This window comes from Candoia aspera, chromosome 6 (genome assembly GCF_035149785.1).
Source record: "Candoia aspera isolate rCanAsp1 chromosome 6, rCanAsp1.hap2, whole genome shotgun sequence".
Classification (NCBI taxonomy): Eukaryota; Metazoa; Chordata; class Lepidosauria; order Squamata; family Boidae; genus Candoia; species Candoia aspera.
Window position 1 is genome coordinate 90,050,829 of NC_086158.1, and position 22,016 is coordinate 90,072,844.

Below are 22,016 nucleotides of genomic sequence, written 5' to 3' on the forward strand. Positions count from 1 at the left end.
ATCTTTCAAGAGCATTATTTGTAGAGCTTAGACTGAAACATGTGGCCCCTTCCTCTTGAGAGAGTATTGAACCACATATGTATTAGTAGTAGGGGTTAGAGTTAGAAAAAGCTAAGGCCCGACAATGCATTGGTATTGTATTCTAAACATATTCTGTTCTGAATGCTTTTTCAGCTACTCTTCATCCTGAATATAAACAGTAGGAGACTTCATAATGGGCTTGCTAAAGTTATGTGGCTTATGGAGAGTTGACCTCTCCAAGTTCAGCTTCAAAAGGACAATATTTACATTGTGTTAACAGATGGAAAGCAACAATTTTACATAAAGTGCACTAAAACTAGGCAGAGAGAATCTACCTAGTTTTGTACACATGTGTCTGAATTTGTACCCTTTTTTGGCATTCACTCAAAGACCAATTAGGCATTTCTTAAGAACTAATATTTGGAATATTTGGAAAAGAAGAGAATTGATGGAGCAAATTCTCCATTCTTCATTCTCCATTTGTATGAAGCGGACTTGGGAGAACTGTCTACACCTGGGGTGTGGGACAAAAGGATCAAGTTAAGTATGAGAACTAGAGGGAAGAAGTTCTGGCAGACGGTGGGAGGGAAAATAAAGTTGGTGAGAACTGGCTGCATCCCAAGTAAGAATGAAAAGTGGAGACAAAAGAATGCTTCATCTGCCAGAATGAGAAAAAGATTGCCTCCATCACAGTTGCAAACCTAGAAATATTTCCTGCATTTTTAGCATTAGTATCTGGCACTTCAAAAACACAGACAGATTTAATAGGAAAAACTCTTGATTATAGGAAGACATGATTAAACCAATCAGAAGTCAAGAAATTGGAAAGTGTAGCAAAGCCATCAGTGTAGGTGATTTTAACTCTAGTATACAGTACTGAATTTCTGTACTGCTGTCATTTTACAAGGTATTTCTAGTTTCCTTTAAGGGCAAAAACAGCTTTCACAATGAAATCCTTACAATAATAATAAATAAAACAGATACCAGTAATAAGAAAGATTCATATGAAAATACAAGTATATAACCCTGATCTGCAGCTAAAACCAAGAAGAGAATCAAGAAGAGACTTCCTTCTTCTCTTTCTCCTTCTCCTTCCCTTCTGCCTCCCCCCCCCCCTTTCTTCAGAACTTTCCTTAAGCTATAATTCTGGATGGTAGGTGATTCACTAGTTGGCAGGAGCCATTGTGGAAAAGGTCCACTTCCATGCTCATTTGGGTGTCCTTGTTGGTGGATAAAAGGCCTCCATTAAGTGCAAGTAGGTTGATAGAAATTAGGATGGTCCTGCAGGTGGCTTGGCCCTGAGCCACTTACAGCTCCCACCAACTTTGCTCCCTTCAGCTGACTTTGTTGGCCTGATACGTTCTGTGTGCCCTGCATGGAGGTTCAGAATATTGGAGCAATAGATGGGGAAAGCAGGTTGCTGAGGCTTGTAGTCTTGTGTTACTGAAACACATTGCAATATTGTTGTCAATGGTGATGTGGCTGCCCACTGCAGGTTCTACCCACCTTAAGTGGCCCCCGCACCATTTTACTCCCAACTAAGGAAGAGAGAAAAAGCTCCCAAGATGAGCTATTTTTCTGACCCCTTAAAAACCTTAGATCCCTTAGATCAACTCAGAGGATTTCCTCAAATTCTTCCATTTTTGTGCTGGAAGACATTTGGATGATTTGCACATTAGGAAGCTAACAATACTTTTGTCACAAAACATTCTTGTAGAGGTTGTGGTGGGACACTGCCCAGGTGAGATGGACCTGTCAGAGGATTCTGTTTGGTTCTGATGGTGCATGGCACTGGAGTGGTAAAGGCAAGATCTTCCTTTTTTTTTCTGTTGTTTACAGAAATCCAGTAGCGCAGCTCACTGGTAAATGCCAAGTCTGAGTGAGCTGTGTGTGTCCACACACACACACATTGCCAGTTTAAGAAGCCAGCACCTTGGAGTGTCTAAAGCAGGTGGATGTTTCCTTCTTTACAGTTCCAGCATTGGTTTAGGCACCTTATTTTAAATATTGCTTTATATTCTTTCAAGATCAATGGGAATATTCTCCTTACTCTACTGAATGCGTACAGTATTCTATCCTATCCTATCGAGTCCTTGGTGCTCTCTGAGCTTGGTGGTTTGCTTGCAGATGTTTCATTACCCAACTAGGTAACATTATCAGTGCACTGATGATGTTATCCAGTTGGGTAATGAAACATCTGCAAGCAAACAATCAACTCAGAGAGCACCAGGGACTCCACAGTTCAACCCTGAGCCACATATAGTTTCTTCTATCTGTCCAATTGCCTGTTTTGTCACCCTATCCAAATGTGGAGGCTACCCATACTAGCATTTTAAATGTCATCTAGAGCACTCTTTGGTGATACGTTGCTAAAGCAGACAGGCTTTATATCACCATAGCATGCTGTGAGTTGGAACATAAGATAGGTATTTTATAATCCACATCACATAAAACTGGGAAGATGTTGCTCTGCCTCATATGCTATGATTATTTTACAAGTCGGGACTGATATGTCCTCAGTTTTCCTTTGTCTTTCAATCCAATTTTGGATTAGAGCTGTGCCTAAGCAGCCATTCAACAGGTGCAGTTTCTCCAACAGCCTTGAGACTTCTCCAAAATTCCACTGTTCGCTTAAATTACTATTCTGCTGCCTGGAAACCAAGTTAAACAAAACTAAACAAGGTTTCTCAAGCATATCCCAATCAATCCTCCACTTCCCCTTCCCTCTCATGCACAAACACTAATCTGTAGAATAGTAGTGGAAAGAGTTTTTTCTCTCACCATCCAGTAGGTGATTTATTAGTAATTTTAGTGGCAGGTTTATGGGTGAGGTAACTTTAGGAAAGCACGATTTAGCTGGAGATGCATTAAGAGGGAAATAGCTGACTATAGCTGCCTGCATCAGATTTGGTCCCCCGGTGCTGCATATCCACTCTCCCAAGTATACCAATTTCCAAGGAGCTAGTTAATTTTAGGAGCAATAGAAAGTTCAGAAAATGAATGGCAGAACTTTCAAAAACTGGCACTCTCTACTTCCTCAAAAATGCACATACACAGAATTTTTGCCTTCACCCCAGCTCCATCCTGGTTTTTTATTTATTTATAACAACCATTCCAGCATATTCCCAGCCGGAGTGCTCAAGATGACTAGCAGCTACCACTGGAGATCTAGGGGCAGCTCTGCTTTCAGACAAGAAAACCAGTTCTTTCTCAGGAAGTATAGTCCTCTTCCAGTAGACTGACCACCATGTCTTGATGTTCTGCCGATCAACAGCTTCTCTGCCTATTTGAACCTAATTTCAGTTTTTTCACCTTTGAATCCGGCCCATTATCAAATCTGATGGTCAAGGTCCATAACACTAAAGCTGAGTATCATAAATGTATTCATGACACATGCCACCATTTTCATGTAAATATTAAGCAGTGCTGGATCAGACGGAGCCCTGCACAACAAAGTATGACAGTGGCCAAAAAGCTGAATAGTCGTCCCCCAGCCCCATCTTCTGAAACGTGATTGAACAGAAATGTTGGGCGCTGCTACAGAGGAGTGCTCCCAAAGACAAACCTGTCTTGATATGTCTTAAAATCAGAGCTGAAAGGGACCTAGGAGATCAACTAGTTCATCCCTCTATTCCCTGCATATGCACTCGAACGCTTCTGCCAGGTGGCCATTCAGCCTGTGTTTAAAGATCTCCGGTGAAGGAGAACTGACCACTTCATATGGCAGCTTGTCTTACACAGTCAAGGGGTTCATCCTGATCCTGCCATCTAGCCTGAACCTACCTACTTGTAGCTTTAGCCTCTTGGTTCTGATCCTTCCCTCTGGGGCAATAGAGAATCAGTCCTCTCTACATTCTGTGTGACAGTCCTTCAGACTGCTATCACATCTCCTCTCAGTCACCTCTTCTGTAATATCATGCAGTCCAAGAGACTTAGCGTTGGAATACTCTCCAAATTAAGTTCATGACATACAGAACATTAAGCAAGCATTGTGGAATAGCCCGTTTTGTGTCCTAAAGCTGAACAACTTGGAAACTCTTGGAGTGCACCCAAGAGTTCACTGGCTGCCTTCGTGACCTGCTGTGGACAGTTGAGTTGCAGCTGGCCTCTCCCCATCCAGGCCTTTACAGCTTCCAGGCATGGACAGCATCATGGGGTAGAGATGTATAATTGGGTATCGTCAGCATAGTGATGATTCTGAAACCAGTGCTGCTGAATGATCTCACCCAGCAGCTTCATACAGATGTTAAATAGGAGAGGAGAGAGACCCAAGCCTGGAGGCTCCCTGCATAACCAGGGCCTTTCCCTCCCTACCAACACTGGTATCTGCCCTGGAGGAAGGAGGAGAGCCACTGGAAAACAGTGCCCTCCACTCCCAGCCCAGTACAACGCCATGGTTGATGGTGTCAGAAACTGATGAGAGATCTAGAAAGACCAGGATGGACACAGCCCTCCAGAGGTCATCCACAAATGCGACCAGGGCTGTCTCGGTGCTATAGCCTGGCCTGAATCCTGACTGAAAAGGGTCTAGATAATCCGCTTCATCCAGGCCCTCCACAGCTGGGAGCCCACCACTGTTTTGACAACCTTCCCTAAAAAAGGGAAGGTTGGATACTGGATGGTGGGTCTTTGTCACCAACCTACTCACACATCCTAGTCAGAGCCCCAAATCAGAGATTCCTCAGGTGCACTTTCAAGAATTGTCGGTGTCAATTCACAGCGCTCCCTTTTGCTTGGATATCAGCACCCAGAATACTTACCAAGGTGAGGGCAGCTCTCGTGGGCCATATGAGAACCCAAAGGGTCTCTGTTTGTGCTTCCCTAGATGATCTACTCTGAGCACCCATGATAGTAAAGCCAGTCAACAACTTCAAGCCAACTCTTCATTTCTTCCTGAAGCATGTTCTTGTAATGAACTTAGCCAAGAGCACATTGGCACCACCAAAGCAGATTTTACATCTGGGGACTCTCACTGACACAGAAAAAGGATGGGCTAGAGGGCAAGGTGATCACAGCGCCAGTTTTGGTCCCATGGACCGCCTTCCACTATAGACTGTTACAGGACTCCCTCCCAACTCAGGATCAAGGCACAGCAGTACTTACTTATACCTAACAGTGCCAAGCAAATTAATCTAAGCTCTACATTAGTGTCTCAACCTAGCATTGAGAATAACTAATTGAGGACCAGATGCCAGTGATGTAGCTGGTTGAGAGGGCAATGTAGCAAGGTTTGAAAGCACTATCAGACATAGTCATCAGGCACCACTAGCTGGTGCAAACAGATAACTGTACAACAAAAGGTTTTGAGATTGTCAGGGTAGATCTGGATCAAAAGACATTCCAAAAGAAATCACACATTTAAGGACAGAGCAAAGAAGCACCCCCTGTCCATAAACAGAACAGTAAAAAGGGGTCTCTGATTTCCATGGCAAGGTTGGCTAAGTTACCAGGGTCTCTTGCTGGGAGAATGGGTCCTATATCCAGAGATTTTTCATAAGATCTCAACTAGAGGGGGACTGAATTTGTTTCAACAATGCAATAAACTAGATGATCCTCAACTGACAATAAGATCTCCCCATGTACTGGATAATCCCAACTTTGCTTCTAGAAATCTAAACTTCACAATAATAACCAGTATGCAAATGGAGGTATGTATATGTTGCATTATTTTGTATGGTCCAGATTTTGGCAGGGAGAGGAAAACAAGTAAGATACCCTCAAGCTTTTCTCTTCAAGCCTAGGAAGTTGCTTGAAACAAAAACATGACAGTAAGATGATCATCATAATTAAAATACCTGTCACAGATTATTTCCCTCACCTCCTATCCTAATTTCCCTGTCCCCTAGGATAAATCTGGTTCTCTCCTTCACCATCTGACAGCTGTAAAATATGTGCCTCAGATGATTGCTAGAGTAACTTCATTGTTTAAAAAAGATAGCTGATTTTGTGTAACTGTATTGCTTTATGAATGGTGTCTTGTGAAATCTTCATAAATGAAGCAGAATGAAAAAATAAAGACTGTTGAAGTGAAGAATGTTTTAGCTATTGCCTCTTTCCTTTCAATTGAAGATAAGTGTAGAAGAGATTAGCTCAACGTGGGTGTCTGATTTAACCCTAACTATCCTGTTCTTGCAGCTCTGTAAAAAATGGGAAGGAAAATTCCATTTTCAGTTCCTCAGCCTTTTGACTGACAGCTACTCCAAGGAGGAGGAGGTGATTTCTAATGTGAATTCAGTGGATTTCCCTCTATAAAGAGATGTTTTGACTGTCTTATATTTTTTGATCTATCTATAACAGTGACTATCAGCTTTTTAATACTACAGACATGTTTTAAAATACTAAATGGGACCCATAAGCACAAAACATTGCATTGTATCCCCACACTCTAACTCAGTGTTTCTCAATCTCAGCAACTTTTAAGACGTGTGGACTTCAACTGGCTGGCTGGGGAATTCTGGGAGTTGAAGTCCACATGTCTTAAAGTTGCTAAGGTTAAGAAACACTGCTCTATCTGGAGAATGTTTAGCAGCAGTTTACACTGTAGTGCTTTTTACTCTTTCAATTCAAAACCTTTTTCACATTCTCTCATGCAAAACATCACTTTGATGGGGCAAATGGAAATGGGAGATGACCCTGTTCCATTTCTTCTTCCTGATTCTCCAAACCTCACTACCCTTTCATGATACTTACTGTCTCCTTCCTCATACTCTAGCATGAGATTATCCTCATCCCATTTGTTCTGCACTATTAAGTGTTCTCAGTTGACTCACACAGACAGCCTAGCACCTGTTTCTTTAGGTTCTTTTTTCCCTGCTCTCCTGAAATAGAAGTGAAGTTTCCACATACCTAGCCCATAATATGAATTTTCACTGCTTGCATCCCTCTTCTTGTGGTTCAAGGCAACCCTGAAATTCTTCATCCTTTTGTCATTTTCAAGATGATGTAGGTTGAGCTGCTTATGTCAGACCAAGCAAGTAAGGCTGGAAACCATTCTTAGCAATTAAAACCTTATCATTGTGTACTTTACTTAATTCTGCTAATACATTTCTTTCTTTCAGATAGCTGAATTTTAATCCAGTTTTATCTTAGTGGCCTACCATTGAAAGGAAGGGTGACTTTCAGATCCCAAACTTGGAATCCTCAGATTTTGCTTCCCATCTCTGCGGTCTGCTCTTTTGTCAGGAAGCCACCTTGTCCCTATTACATGGAGAGAAGGGCCCCTTCTCCCAACTTTTCAAGTGTCTGTAATAAAAGTAGCTTATCAAGAGCAATGTCATTGAGTCTATGAGACTTCCAGTATCAATCTGAGAAAATCCAGACTAGCTTCATCTGGTCTGTTATAGTCTGGTTTCAGTGCGTCATGTCCTAATAAACTCGCAATTTTCCATGTTTGTGGTCTAGCTGGGACCACCCTGGAAGATGATGCGAAAGCTTCAGCTAGTGCAGATATAGCAGCCAGATAATAATAAACAAAGTAGGGTGCCTAAATGAGATCATGTAACATGGATCCCTTAAGTATTACGCTGGATTCAAAAGACCTACTAGGTCCAATTCAAGGTCTAAACTCTAGTCAGAGAAGACCAACATGGTTTGAGACTGTCTCCTCTCTGACCTGGCTAGTACAGTAAGATCAGCTGGAGAAGGCTCTGCTCATGGACCCACCTGTGGGTACGGGTACATTGAGGTGGGTAGGATTGTGGGCTTAATCCTAATGAGCTCTCATGGGACTACGGGTATCTCCTAGACTGCCCAGTTTAAGATAATAACTAAGATGTATCTGTTCTCCCAGGAATTTTCAAGCTAAACATTTCCACAGGACCAAAATGCCATCAACTGTCTGTTGCCTTTTCCAGTTTTGTGTCTGTGTGTTTCAAAATATATTATTCACAGCTAGAAGCCATTCTTGTATAGCTTTGGTTTTATATTGTTTTTATGGTTACATTTGGGCTCCTTCAGGAGGAAGAATGGTAGGCGTAGAAAGACAAACTATAATGAATGTGCTGAATGGGTTGCAAAAAATGTGGTAGAATTGAATTTGATTATGAAGTAAGTATTAGTTAGCATGCAGTGTGTTTGCTAAGCAGTGCACTCATGGGTTTATTTCACTCTCGGAGATTAAAAAGATATAGATACTCAGTAAAAAATATTGACACTTCTTAGGCTGTTTGTTTCAGCTTCTAGGTCTCCTGCAGAGTATTTTATAACAGCGATATCAATGGGTCTCTTTCCCCAGCAATTTAGATTTAACTGAGTTGAGTCGATTTCTACCACAGCTTCAGGTAGCTGTTACAGAACAAGCAAGACATCCTAATAGAGCTGTGGATGTGTTTCCTCCAACTTCACATTGATTTTACTTGGTCTGAGGGAAGCAGGTCTTTAGCCTAGCATCAAGGTAGATGAGCGGAGCTGCAGTTTTTCATTGCCATCTGTCTTGGGTGGGGAGAATTCAGTAAAAGCTGCAGGAAGATAAGTCAGAATGGCTGAAATTGAAGCCCTTAAAATCAGAGAGCTCTGTGACACAGCAAGTAGGAGAAAGTTGCATCTGGTAGCTTTGTAGAAAATGTTTTCTCAGAGTGCCTGTGCTTTGGAAAGATCCTGAGGCTGATGCTTTTCCAGTATGCTTTTATGGGGAGCCCTGGTGAGCACATCACAATGGTTGCACCTGGCCAGGGCTTATCAGTCAAGGCATAGTTCCTGGATTCATGTAAAGATGGTTTACAAACCACAGTCACACTCCAAGTCAAAACTAAAACCACAGCGTGGCTTAGCATGGTTGGGGAAAGTGATTCTTCCCCTGGTTTCATCAGCAATATGGCAGAGCCAGTGTGAGGTCAGCTCAGCATTAGAAAGCAATCCAGATTTGGAGCTTGAGATAAATAATGAAAGCTAAGCAACTTTTAAAGCTAAGCATATGGATTTTCCTAGTTGATTTTTATCCCAAGGGGAAGTGGGGGCTTAAGAGCAGCGGGGCAGAGCAAGGAAAAGGAATAGAAATAGGATCAGGAGAGGGGCAACAGAAAGAGTGGGCATTTGCAGGATCCAAAATAATACAGGAACTGACAACTGGCAACACTACTAACTCCACACCACCACTCTTCTGGCTTCCAAATCTTTAAACGTGTCGGTGCTTCTGAGTGGATCTAGCAGTCTGTTATCAGCAATGGCCAGAGAGATCCCTCTGGAAGGCAGACGTAGTTGAAAGCAATTGCACTCCTTGGTGTTCTTTGTCTTTGGTCCTCCGGGTATGCTAGCCTTGCATATAGACGTTTCATTTCATTATTACAGCCGGTAGCTGTTAATGAGACTTGTCCTCGGTGAACTTGTCTAATTCCGTTTCAAAGCAATCTAAGTTGATTGGCATGAATACATTCTACAAGTTCATGATGTACACAAAAGTTAATCACACAATGTGCTGCCCAAATCTGAGTGTTAGAAAACCATGAAAGCTTTTTTCCTTCACATGTCAAAGTCTGTGGCAGAAACTAGATTACATGCTTGTAAGAATGTCAGTGTGCAGGTGAAGGATGTGCAGAACCCCAAGGATGAAGAGAGAGAACAGTGCCATTTATTCTCTGTGTGGCACCATGCTGCTGCTTTGCAAGTTTTCCAGAGTTAGCTCTAGAAAAGGTTCACAGGCACATCTGTCTTTGAGTGGCTTCAGCGTTAAATTAAAATGCAGCTAGGCAGTTCTTATGTCAGTGGCTAAAGGAGAAGCCTCGGTCCGTGTTCCATTTGTTGGACGTAAAAATTCATGATGGAGATGGAGATGGAGATACAGACACACACATGCAGGGGGAAAGTGTCAGGGGGAGTTTCCATACTCTTGAGGAAATGTAGAACCTGCCCTGTTCCCACCTGTTGAAATAGGATTGAATTGCTGAATATGCTGCTGGGCCCAGATTCTATTCAGAATTTACCCATTTACACAGTGGGTCTGATGCAGAATATGTGTGGTATGTTTCTTCTCCCACCCTGGTAATGTAAAATTAGAGCCAAGTTTAGTCTCGAAAGGCACTCTGATTTAAGCAAGCTTCCATCATGTGTAGCCAGGTTTTCCTTTAAAAAAAAACAACGAATCTATTGCAAGTTCTGATTGCCATCTGCTACAGAGTTCAATCCTAGCATCTCCATCGTGTTCCTTCCTTTTAGCTTCTTCCTTGGTTGTGATTGTGAGTCATCTGGTGTGAGCCCTGTGTGTCTGCTTTGCCCAGAGCAAACTGAAATTGACTAGCCTTGTGAGCATCCCATCAGCCATGCTAGTTACTCGGAAAGATTTCAGAAAGCACAGTATTATTAACAAGGAGCTGGGCAATGATTGAATATAACAGCAGGACCTGCGTAAATAACTTATCACTGGCTGCGCTGAGCAGCTGCTGCTGCTGCTGAACATAAAAGGCCAGTGAATGTATCAAAAGGTAGTGGCTGTTCTTCCCTTTTTAAAATATCGCCCTGCTTAAAAATCTTATTTTACGACTTGAACCGTTCAAATGTACTTCCTGCACACTAAGCCAGAACTGCATGTCCTGGAGCAGAAGGGAAGTTTCTCAGCTTTAAACAAATGAATATAAGGAAGCAAAATCAAAGGTGCAGAAACAAGATGTACAATTTTGGAAAAGGTTCTTTATTAAAAACAGACCGGCACCCACAGATTTCTTTTCAGTGAAGCCTCATTTATTTGTGGCTTAAAAAAAAAAAATCACTTCGATATTTTTGTGGGTTAAGAAAAAATTACTTCGCTATTCTTATTTTGACTTCTGAAGAAAAGTATTTTGACCCACAAAAGAGTTTTTAGCCCCAAAGTTTAGCCAATAGTCAAGGCATATTTTAATTTTATTTAAACAGTAAAATGTTATAATTAGAAACATCTGAAAATTTTTATTCAGTACAAAACACAGATACTCGCTTTAGCATATTTTTAGATGTATGTATGTGGCCTCCGCAGGAAACAAAGAAGATAGAAATACCACTTTCTTAATTCTGTATGTAAGATGCCTGTTGTATGTCCCATTCCATAACCAGAACCTGGAATCTGTGTGTGTGTGGAATGTAAGATGTTCTAGATCAGTGCTGGCTGGGAAATTCTGAGAGTTGAAGTCCACACATCTTAAAGCTGCCAAGTTTGAAAAACACTGTTCTAGATCCAAGTGCAACTGTGTAGTGCTTTATTGGATTGTAATAACAACTAACAATAATCAGATCTAGATAATCCCTTTGACTTTTCATAATAATAATAATTTATCAAATTTATACGCTGGCCAGCCCCCAGCAACTGTAAGTCCATTTTGTTGTAATCTGGTGGGTCAGAATTATTGCCCCACTGCTGATTAGGGGAGATAAGTAGGGTGTCCTAACAGTGAGACACACGCTGAGACGAGGAGTAGTCTCTAGTGTTTATTGCTGCTACATAAGACAGAATCCTAACAAACTGAAGAAGCGTGGGAAAAACCCAGACAGATAAACCCCAAAAGTCAAGGCGGGTCTGATCTGTGTCTCTCTGAATGGCTGCTTAATTCCTCAGTACTACGCAGGTGTTTTCCCCCCTGGATAGAGGCCCCCTCCCGCTCACCATCAGTACTCATGACATAGGGTGTGTCTAGGGCTGAAAAAAAATCTCAGTCTACTGAGACTGAGGTGGCCCCAGCTGACCTCAGGAGTTGGGAGGCAATGGCAGGCAAGACCAGCTGTAGATAGACCAAGCTCTTCGAAGGCTGATTCTGACACCACCATCCTTTCTTATCTTTAAACCTAGCATATTCAGAGGCTGCAAGATGGACTTATTCATGGTGATCAGGGCTCATTTTATTATTTACTTTTTAAAAATATATTATTATGTTCGCAGAGTCCACATCTTTAGGTAAATGTGTATAATCTAAAGGCACCAGAAACAAAGTTGGTGCTTTTTCTGTTGCCATGATTTAGTGAGCTTAAAATACAAAGCAATATATGCCTGAAGGTGTTTTTTTAAATCAACAGTAGCAGTCTTTTTTTTTTAATTTGACATCACATCAGGAAGATCAAACATGAAATAGTGCTAGAAGATGAAGAAAATCCTCCTCAACTTTTTATTATTATCAAGCAACTATTTTTAAGTAAATTACTACGGTATATAAAAGATTTTAATTTAAAAAGAACTGAACATGGTGGCAGATATAAAAGAAAATCAACTCTAATTAACTGGACAAAGAGTGGAAATACAGAGGGACCTCCCAGGACAGAAGACTTTCATAATCTGGACAAAGTCACAGAAAAGCTATATGCACATCCTGGCCAAATGAGTCTTAGAATCCCTTGGATTGAGAACAGATACATCATCAAAATGATTCATTTGCAAGTATTGCTGCTAACTGGTTTATAAGCAGAAAATCACTTGGGTTCCACAGGATAAATTAAAATATTTCATTTAAAAATTATTAGGTAAAAGTAAGTGTTCTAATTAAGTGTCCTGCGACTGAGAAATGTTTCCAGAGTCAAAGTATATGAAACTATCATCATCATCACTCTTTATTACAGTCATAGACCAATACAATAGCATTATTCCGTAAGCTAAACATGTTTTGTTGTTCTTTATTCATTTAGTCGCTTCCGACTCTTTGTGACTTCATGGACCAGCCCACGCCAGAGCTTCCTGTCGGTCGTCAACACCCCCAGCTCCCCCAGGGACGAGTCCATCACCTCTAGAATATCATCCATCCATCTTGCCCTTGGTCAGCCCCTCTTCCTTTTGCCTTCCACTCTCCCTAGCATCAACATCTTCTCTAGGGTGTCCTGTCTTCTCATTATGTGGCCAAAGTATTTCAGTTTTGCCTTTAATATCATTCCCTCAAGTGAGCAGTCTGGCTTTATTTCCTGGAGGATGGACTGGTTTGATCTTGCAGTCCAAGGCACTCTCAGAATTTTCCTCCAACACCACAGTTCAAAAGCATCGATCTTCCTTCTCTCTGCCTTCCTTATGGTCCAGCTCTCGCAGCCATATGTTACTACTGGGAACACCATTGCTTTAACTATGCGGACCTTTGTTGTCAGTGTGATGTCTCTGCTCTTAACTATTTTATCGAGATTTGTCATTGCTCTTCTCCCAAGGATTAAGCGTCTTCTGATTTCCTGACTGCAGTCAGCATCTGCAGTAATCTTCGCACCTAGAAATACAAAGTCTTTCACTGCTTCTGCATTTTCTCCCTCTATTTGCCAGTTATCAATCAAGCTGGTTGCCATAATCTTGGTTTTTTTGAGGTTTAGCTTCAAGCCAGCTTTTGCACTTTCTTCTTTCACCTTCATCATAAGGCTCCTCAGTTCCTCTTCGCTTTCAGCCATCGAAGTGGTATCATCTGCATATCTGAGATTGTTAATGTTTCCTCCAGTGATTTTAACTCCAGCCTTGGATTCCTCAAGCCCAGCATGTCGCATGATGTGTTCTGCATACAAGTTGAATAGGTAGGGTGAGAGTATACAGCCCTGCCGTACTCCTTTCCCAATCTTAAACCAGTCCGTTGTTCCATGGTCTGTTCTTACTGTTGCTACTTGGTCGTTATACAGATTGTTCAGGAGGCAGACAAGATGACTTGGTATCCCCATACCACTAAGAACTTGCCACAATTTGTTATGGTCCACACAGTCAAAGGCTTTAGAATAGTCAATAAAACAGAAAGAGATGTTTTTCTGAAACTCCCTGGCTTTTTCCATTATCCAGCGGATATTGGCAATTTGGTCCCTAGTTCCTCTGCCTTTTCTAAACCCAGCTTGTACATCTGGCAATTCTCACTCCATGAATTGCTGAAGTCTATCTTGCAGGATCTTGAGCATTACCTTACTGGCATGTGAAATGAGTGCCACTGTTCAATAGTTTGAACATTCTTTAGTGTTTCCCTTTTTTGGTATGGGGATATAAGTTGATTTTTTCCAGTCTTATAGTCACGCTTAGAGTATTAAAAACATACAATAAAAAACATATTGAATTCAGGTAAAGTACACTAATTATCTGTCTAACTCTATATGTAAAGTCTAGTGTGTAAAATTTTAAGAATCTATTAGATGTGAGATATAAAACATGAAAACTACATAGCGACTACGTTATATATATAGATAGGATTATAAAGAGTTTGCAGAGGTATGCAAGACATTACAAAGGTTGGCCCCTCTCGGTGTGTCGAATGTTCATCGTTGCGGTGCAGAACCTGGCTACCTGCGCCGTAACTGTACAATTTTTGTCTTGGAGCAGCAATTGTGTATACTCAGGATCTGTACGTTCAGGTCGTTTAATAATCAGCGGTGTAATGAATTTAATATGGATATGAAACTATTAGAGCAATGGCTGAAGGTAGATTTGAAGCAACTTTGTTAGCAAAAAAAACGACTCTGGCACTCTAATCCGTCAACTACCGAGAGGTGTGTAGAGCTCTGCCGAAAGCAGGCAGGGTACATACTGAGACAGCAGTAGTCGATGACTTTTTGTGGAGGCAGGATGGAGATCATGCCTCCATCCTTCTGCTCCTTGATTTCTCACTGGCTTCTAATACCATCAACCATGGTATCCTTCAGGACTGGCTGTGAGGGTTAGAAATGGGGGGGGGGGCACTGTGCTGCAGTGGTTCGCCTACTTCCTTAACGATCAGTCCCATTTGGTGCTGACAGAAGGGAAGAGATCGCCATGCCCGTGGCCCCTCACTTGTGGAGCACCTCAAGGTTCAACATTCTTACCCTCACCTCACCCAGAATGTTGATGATACACAATTGTACATCTAAACCTTGGGCTGCACAAGTGAAGCTGCCAATTGAGTGACCCAAAATGTGGAGACTGTTTGGGTCTGGATGGGGAGGAAGAGATTCAGTACAAGACTGACAAGACTGAGTGGCTGTGGCTGTTTGGGCCCCCTGGGGCTGAGACATTTTCACCTTTGGTCATGGGTGGGTTGCATTTCCCCATTCAAAACTAGTGCACAACTTGGGGTTCTCCTGGACTTGCATCTCCTGCTCAAAGAGCCAGTGGCACTCCATGGGGCACTAACCTTAGCACACTTTAAAGCACTCCCTGTGGTGGTTCCTGAGGGCAGATACAAAACAAATCCATATGAGCTAAGATTGTGCCATTATGGAGAAGGGTCTGTTGCAACCATAGTCTGTGTCCTGCTAAATTGTATTTTTTGAAAGGATGCAAGGGTCCATTTTATTACTCCCCATTTAATAAAGTGCCCAAACAATTCTGATTTCTTTTGTGTACAGCTGCTATCAGAGCAGTGGGATTTTTGTCCATCTATTGTTGATTGTAGTATTCTGATCAATGCCTGTAATAAATACAGGTTTGTGTAGAGAGTAAAGAGGATGGTCTTGACAGAGAGAGGGGAGATCCATTACCAAAGCAACAAAAAGCAAAACATAGCTTAAGTCCAAACAGTGGGGGAGGGTTATGAAAATGTCTCAGACTGACACTTCCCTAATTCACTTGAGAATAAGAAAGAGAGGAAGTAAAGCATTATCAGACTTGCAAGGTTCTGTTACTACACCCAATCTTAATAAAAGTAGTTTTAGTCTTAATGTGGAGTTGATTTCGTGGTCTGATCTACACCTTGGGACTGACAGTATGTACGTATGTATGTATGAACAAGTGGCAATTGTGGCCAGGAAGGTCTTTGCACAGCTTTCCCTTGTGTCCTTTCCTCAACTGGGAGTCCCTTCAGACTGTCACTCATGCCCTGGTCACCTCATGATTGGACTCCTGCAATGCACTCTACATGGGGCTGCCTTTAAAGACCATCTGGAAGGTACAGCTGATCCAAAATGCACATGCAGTTATGGGCGCTTCTCATTAATGCCCGTGTGTCATCACTGCTTTGTGAGCTCCACTGGTCACCAGTCAGCTTCCAGGTGCAATTCAAGGGGTTGGTTGTCACCTATAAAGCCCTTCATGGCATAGGGCCTGATTATTTAAGGGAGTGCCTGACTCCATCTAGTACAATTGGGCAGAGTAGACACACTCCAGGACTTAGATAGCACGCCTTCTCTGTTACAGCCTGGGCCCTCTGGAGCAGCATCCTCTCGCATTTACATACAGCTCCCACTCTTCAAGTGTTCAGGAGTTAAGATCGAACTGAGTTAGGGTATAGCCCCTTTCAATTTTTTTTTCTGGATGTTATTTATGTTCAGGTGGTCATGTTTCTTTAAATTATGTATTCTTATAAATATTATAAGCCACCCTGAGTTTATTTGGAGTTGAGTGGCCTCAAAATCCAATAAATAAATAAAATAAAATAGGATTGGAAGGGCAAAATGTGATTTTGAGTGCATGTGGGTACATACGTAACACTTGTCAGGAACATCTTAAGCAAATGTGGGATTGTATGGCACTGTGAGGGAAGCCACACAAATCCAGAAGAAGAGGCAGCCGCTTTAATGTGCTCCTGGCTGATGCTGTGTGTGCACCTAAGTGTGCTTCAAATCACATTCTATTCCTTGAATCTGGAGCTCTGCACAGCCTGGTGCTGTGTCCCTCCCCTCTTACTAGAACCAAAAGGAGTTGAGATTGAATTTGAAGCTTTTCAAAAGAGTATTTTCATACTATTTTTCATGATGTCTGAGGAACAGTTGGAACACTTAAGGGAATTGGGGGTTGGAGGTAGCATTCTGTTGATGGTTTTACTCCTGTCTTTTCAAGTGCAACCAGAAGGAGGTAGCAGTGGACTTCTTTAATGGTATGTGGAAAAGACGTTGGGAGATGGGGCAAAGAGATGCTGCCTAGGGAACGGTCAGATAAGAGACAGCATAGCCCACAGCTGGATAGTGAGTAGGGCAAGAGGCTCAGAAGAGACCCTCCCTAGTTTCTCAGGCTGTATAGGAGACAGCAGGAGAATTGTACTTTCAGACTTGCAAGATTCTGTTAATATAGCTTTACAATAAAGTAGAATTAGCTTATCTGGTTGTGTTTCCTGTCTAGTCTACCTGGTAAGGCTGACACTTCTGCTTGGTCCCTTGGGGATCCCACAAGGTTTAATCTTGTCTCCCATGTTAATTAAATCTGTTTGAAGCCACTGAGAAGGATCATCTGCAGGTTTGGACCTAGTTGTCATCAGTAGTATTTATTTATTTTATTTTCTATCCCTTTATTTTTTTTTATAAATAACTCAAGGTGGTAAACATACCTAACACTCCTTCCTCCTCCTATTTTCCCCACAACAACAGCCTTGTGAGGTGAGTTGTGCTGAGAGAGAGCGACTGGCCCAAGGTTACCCAGCTGGCTTTCATGCCTAAGGTGGGACTACAACTCACAGCTTCCTGGTTTCTAGCCCGTTGCCTTAACCATTAGGTGAAGCATTTCTCCTTTCCTACCAACTTGAGGTTGTGTAATCCTTGGCCCATAGTCTACAAGTTGGCTGTCTCAGTCCCTTTTAGCATAACTTCAGTATGCAGGCAACAGTTACTATTTATCTAACATTGTCAGAAGCAAAGAAATTAACAAAATAGATGGTCAACATTACAAATATTCTCTAATATCCAACTAATATCCCACTCTTCAGATATGCCTGGGTGAATTTGAAGCATGTGTTATCAAATTTGCTATGATGCCAAATTTGAGAGAGTTTTGCAATCTTATATCCAGCTGTCGAACACTGAGCAGGTTCAAGCTGCAAGAATTTGATGTTGTTACAAGCATCAGCAGGAGTATTTTATAGCTCTGTTTCTGCCACTCCTAAGATGTATGTGTGACTGGCCTGATCCAGCTGATTCAAAGATACCTTGTATTGAACAGAACTACTTACTGATGTCCTGTTCCACCAATGCCTGTTCAAGTCACAATCCACAATGGATATCCTGAGGCAACAGGATCAGTTAGGGCTCAGAAGGGAAAGAAGCACAGTCTTCTTTCCCTTCACAGCCAACTCTTATTTCTTCCACATTCCACAGCAACCATACAAATGATAGCTGTCTTCAGCTATACAGTTGGACATCATCAGAGCCTCCAGATGTCTCTAGGGTTAAAGGACAGGGTGTGGGAGATAAGCTGAGTCTGAATTACCAGTTGTGGACACAGTTGCATTCTCTCTTAAGGATCAGTTTTGTTCACTGGGGATCCTCCTTGATCCAGCATTGCTATTGGACAGCCACAAAACATCCATGGCAAGGAGGGCTTTTTCTCAGCATCCATACCTAGAGGAAAAAGACCAAGATTCAGAGACTCCTGCACTAGTTACTTCAAAGCTGGGCTATTGAAATGCCATCTTCATAGGGCAGCTCTTCAGGATGGTCCCAAACTTCCAGTTCATCTAGCATAAAGCAGCATAAGTTATGCATGGGGCCTCCTTGGGGCTTCACAGGGCTCCATGTTGAAACAGCTTCGCTGGTTGCTGGTCACCGTCTGAATCCAATTTCATATGCCCATGATAAAGCTTAGGGTGGCCCAAGCAGTGTGCAGGATTAACCACAATAATGTTAAGAGAAGAACCTTGGAGTAAAGGAGGATCATGCAGCAAGAATTCTGTCATGACAAGGTTAAGTCACCAAGCATCTTATTGGCCCATTTCAAGCTTCAAGGCAGTTAAATTTTCATGCCTGACGCATGTCTTTGTATCCAGGAATTTATCCTTTAAGGATGCACATTAATTTAGTGAAGAGCAGATTGTTTTCACTGTGTTACTGAGAATTGTATGACTTTGACTAGACAGACAGCTTCAGTTTTGGAAGTGCAAACACACTTGATAGGTAGATTGCCTTGGCAGCACCCAGAGGGTCCTGGCAGCATTGTGCATAATTGAGATTTTTGTGGCATTTCCCCCCAAAGTATTTTCTTTCTGCCTGGTAATTCATTTTCATCTCTTTGGGCCTTGAATATTTTCCACTGGAGGCAATTTCTTCTGTACACATTCCTTAATCTTTGTATTTATATGACTATCTCTAGCTTAAAGCCTACTCATGGAGTTGACAAAAGTTTACTTACTTAGATCAGCCATCCAGTAACAACTTTCTAGACGACCTACACAATGCATGAGATCAAAAAATTGCAAATGCAATAAAACAATAATAAATAAAGCAGTCATATGGAATCATAAAGACAGCCCATGTTTCTTACATTGTTGCTTGGCGTTTCTCAGGACTGGAGAAAACCAAAGTTTCAGTTATCAGAAACCAGTTGTTTTAATGAGAACAAATCTGGGGCCCTTCTACCTTAGGTAGATCTGCCAAAGTTTCTTTAGATGAGTTGTTGAAAACCATTCTGCATAATGGGAACTTCCGTTAACTGCCAAGGCTCTTCACTTCTTCATTAAAGTGAAATTGCCTTGAGTCCTTGTACGTTTCTTCTAAAAATATGAAACTAATTACGCAAAACACCGAATGTTTTTAACATGCATACCATGATCATATCTTGCTGTTTTGGCTTCATCAAACATTTCATCTCTGATAGTGAGAATCATACCATACTTACAAAATTAGAAATCAGGCATCCTCAGGCTAATGACCAAGCTGGTTGATCATACTAGTTGTCACAATTCCAAGATCATAATCACTAAAATGTGAGGAGAAAATTACTTCTCTTAATTGTTCACATTTCTTAGAATGTACTTAAAATATATGAGGAACAATCACAGAACTAGAAAAGACTTTGGATATTATCTAGTTAAGGGATTCATATTAGGCTGAGGACCACACTTGATCTTAGATGGTAAAATTGAGGGCTGCATTCAAAAAAGTACACAAAACCAATGGGGCCAAAACAAGGGATATTTGATTTGGTATTTAAGAAATCTTATTAAATTAATGAAATGCAGTCTCCTATGATACCTCTCTGTATAGTTAATAATTTTTCCCTATATCACATTTGCTCCTATTTGGTGCCAATGGAAACATCTAATACTGGAGCCAGAATTCATCTGCTGTATTCTAATCATGAGACTTACCCTATCAGTTCTCAGCCATATCTATCAGGTTATAGTTGGTATCCTATATGGGTGTCAAGTTTATCCTCAGAAGCTGTTGGTGTTGAGATACCATGGTTCCTGTGCTATATTATTCTGCAGGTTCCTTGGTTTTACTTCTCTGCCTTTCCTTCTCTTGTATCACCCAGGCAAACTTTACCCTCTCCCCACACATAGGTGTTACTTTTGCACAGCTGTAAGTTACAGTCATCCTTAAAAAAATTGTCTACTAGCTATGAGTAAAGCAGCACGAGCCCAATGTCACATTTTACCATTGATTGGAACAATTTATACTTTATACAGGGAGAGGCAGGTGGACAGTGGCTCAAGAAGGTCACTGACATTCTAATCCTTCCTCTTGCTTTCCTCCTCCTGGTCACATCGCCCAAAGCACAGCGTATGCAGCCTGCACGCACAGATGCTTCACCATAAGGAGGAAGCAAAAATCCACCCACAGGCACAACACAGAAGAAGGCTAACCCAGCCTCCTATGGCCACTGCTGGCAAAGAGGTTGGGAAGAGTCACAGGAGCCATGTTCTGTAGCCTTTCCCTGCCTTGTTTTTAATGACAGCCCTTCGCTCCCACCCCAGAGGGGAGGTGTGTTGGGTGTGCTCAGCCTAACGCATTTTTTTCTTTTCATCTTGTCCTTCAGGCTTCCTTTCTCAGTTGGTCTACGATCGGCCTTTGACAGAGTGCATCCGTGGTGGACACTACGCCGCCAGTGTGATCATCAAGCGTTCTGGTTGCACTTTCCCAGAGAAACCTGATTTCAAATGATGTTGACAAGCCAAGGGATCAACAGGAAATGCTGCCTACTTCCCCTTCCCCAGTTCCCCTGCACTGAGGTTTCTGTACTTCTGTTCACTTGGAGATTAGACACATCTGTGGGATGCCCTTCTCCCCCCAACATAATAATGTTGGACTTCCGGACCATCCAGCATGCAGTTTCCAGAACCCTGTCCAACAGCCCCACAATTTTCAAGTGCATGCTGAAACCATTTTAGATAGTCTTCTGGTGTCCTCAAGTCTGGCCAACACTGCTCAGCTCAACCGGAAGATAATTCAGTTGGGGAATGGCTGAAATAATGGTACAAGTGTAAGAAAGGGTTGGGCTTTCCTTGATGCCTAATGTGGTGGTTTTACTTACCCACCCAGCTTAATCCTGCTTGTCCTGCAGCAGTTAGGAGTACAGCTATGATTTCTGGGATGACCCAAGATTATGTGATCTGGAGTAATAGATTTGGGAGCAGTTTCCTCAAATGAGTGGCCGGACCTTCGTTCTTCATGTAAGTTGGATTAGTGCTTGGGAATCTCATTTCTCCAGAGCGGGATCTGGACGTTGTTATAAATAAAGCCCATGATAGGCATGCGCCTGTTATGAACCTGTGGCTGTATCTCAAAAGTATAAATGTATTGTGTGAAAATGAAGTACAGAAACACTCATGCAGGCTGTTTCTTTGGGACACGCCAAAATGAAATGTTTTATTTTAACGCACAGTTTTACGACAATAGGGTATGTCAAATAATGGAAATGTCTTTATTTGTATTACAGTGTTCAAGAAAGACATTCTCCAAAGTAATTTACTATGTAATTTGATACTGATAAATAAAGGAATTGTGATACAGGAGTTCTCTGGGTTTTTAATTGTGTGATGAGGTTATATTGCAGTAAATAGACTCCTATAAGAGTAAGTGGAAAGAATTAACCTGTCAGTGTTACTTCACTGCAATTCATGGTGGTGCTGATAAAAACATGTAATTTAGAAAGGAAGGAAATATTTAATTAAGTAACCGAAACCTATAACCTTGCCACTATTAAGTTGATGGGCACTGAATAGAAACATTCTGACAATATTGACACAGTAATTCAAATCTAGGGGTTGTCCACAGAATATTGAAATAGAACGGACTTTATTTCGAAGTATTTCAGAACATTCCAGCACCAAGATAGAACTGCAGAGAAACTGGACCTGGAGCTGTATTCAGAGGCAAAACTTTTCTAACGGCCGAGTTAAGTGGCTCCATTTAAAAAGAAGCTGGCTACTTGAGATTTTACAGCATAAAATGTAAGACAGCGGTGGCTAATACGTTAAAAA

At 41.8% G+C, this 22,016-nt stretch overlaps 1 protein-coding gene across 2 annotated transcripts in view; it reads left to right on the forward strand.

Moving 5' to 3' along the window:
* The window catches only part of ADK (adenosine kinase), a 259,216-nt gene extending 237,672 nt beyond the window's left edge, over positions 1-21,544 (forward strand). For both annotated transcript variants that reach the window (XM_063307666.1, XM_063307667.1), the window contains exon 11: positions 20,573-21,544. In XM_063307666.1, the coding sequence (XP_063163736.1) occupies positions 20,573-20,697 (125 nt within the window). In that variant the 3' untranslated portion in view covers positions 20,698-21,544. The remainder of the gene's footprint in view (positions 1-20,572) is intronic.
* The last annotated feature ends 472 nt before the right edge of the window (positions 21,545-22,016 follow it).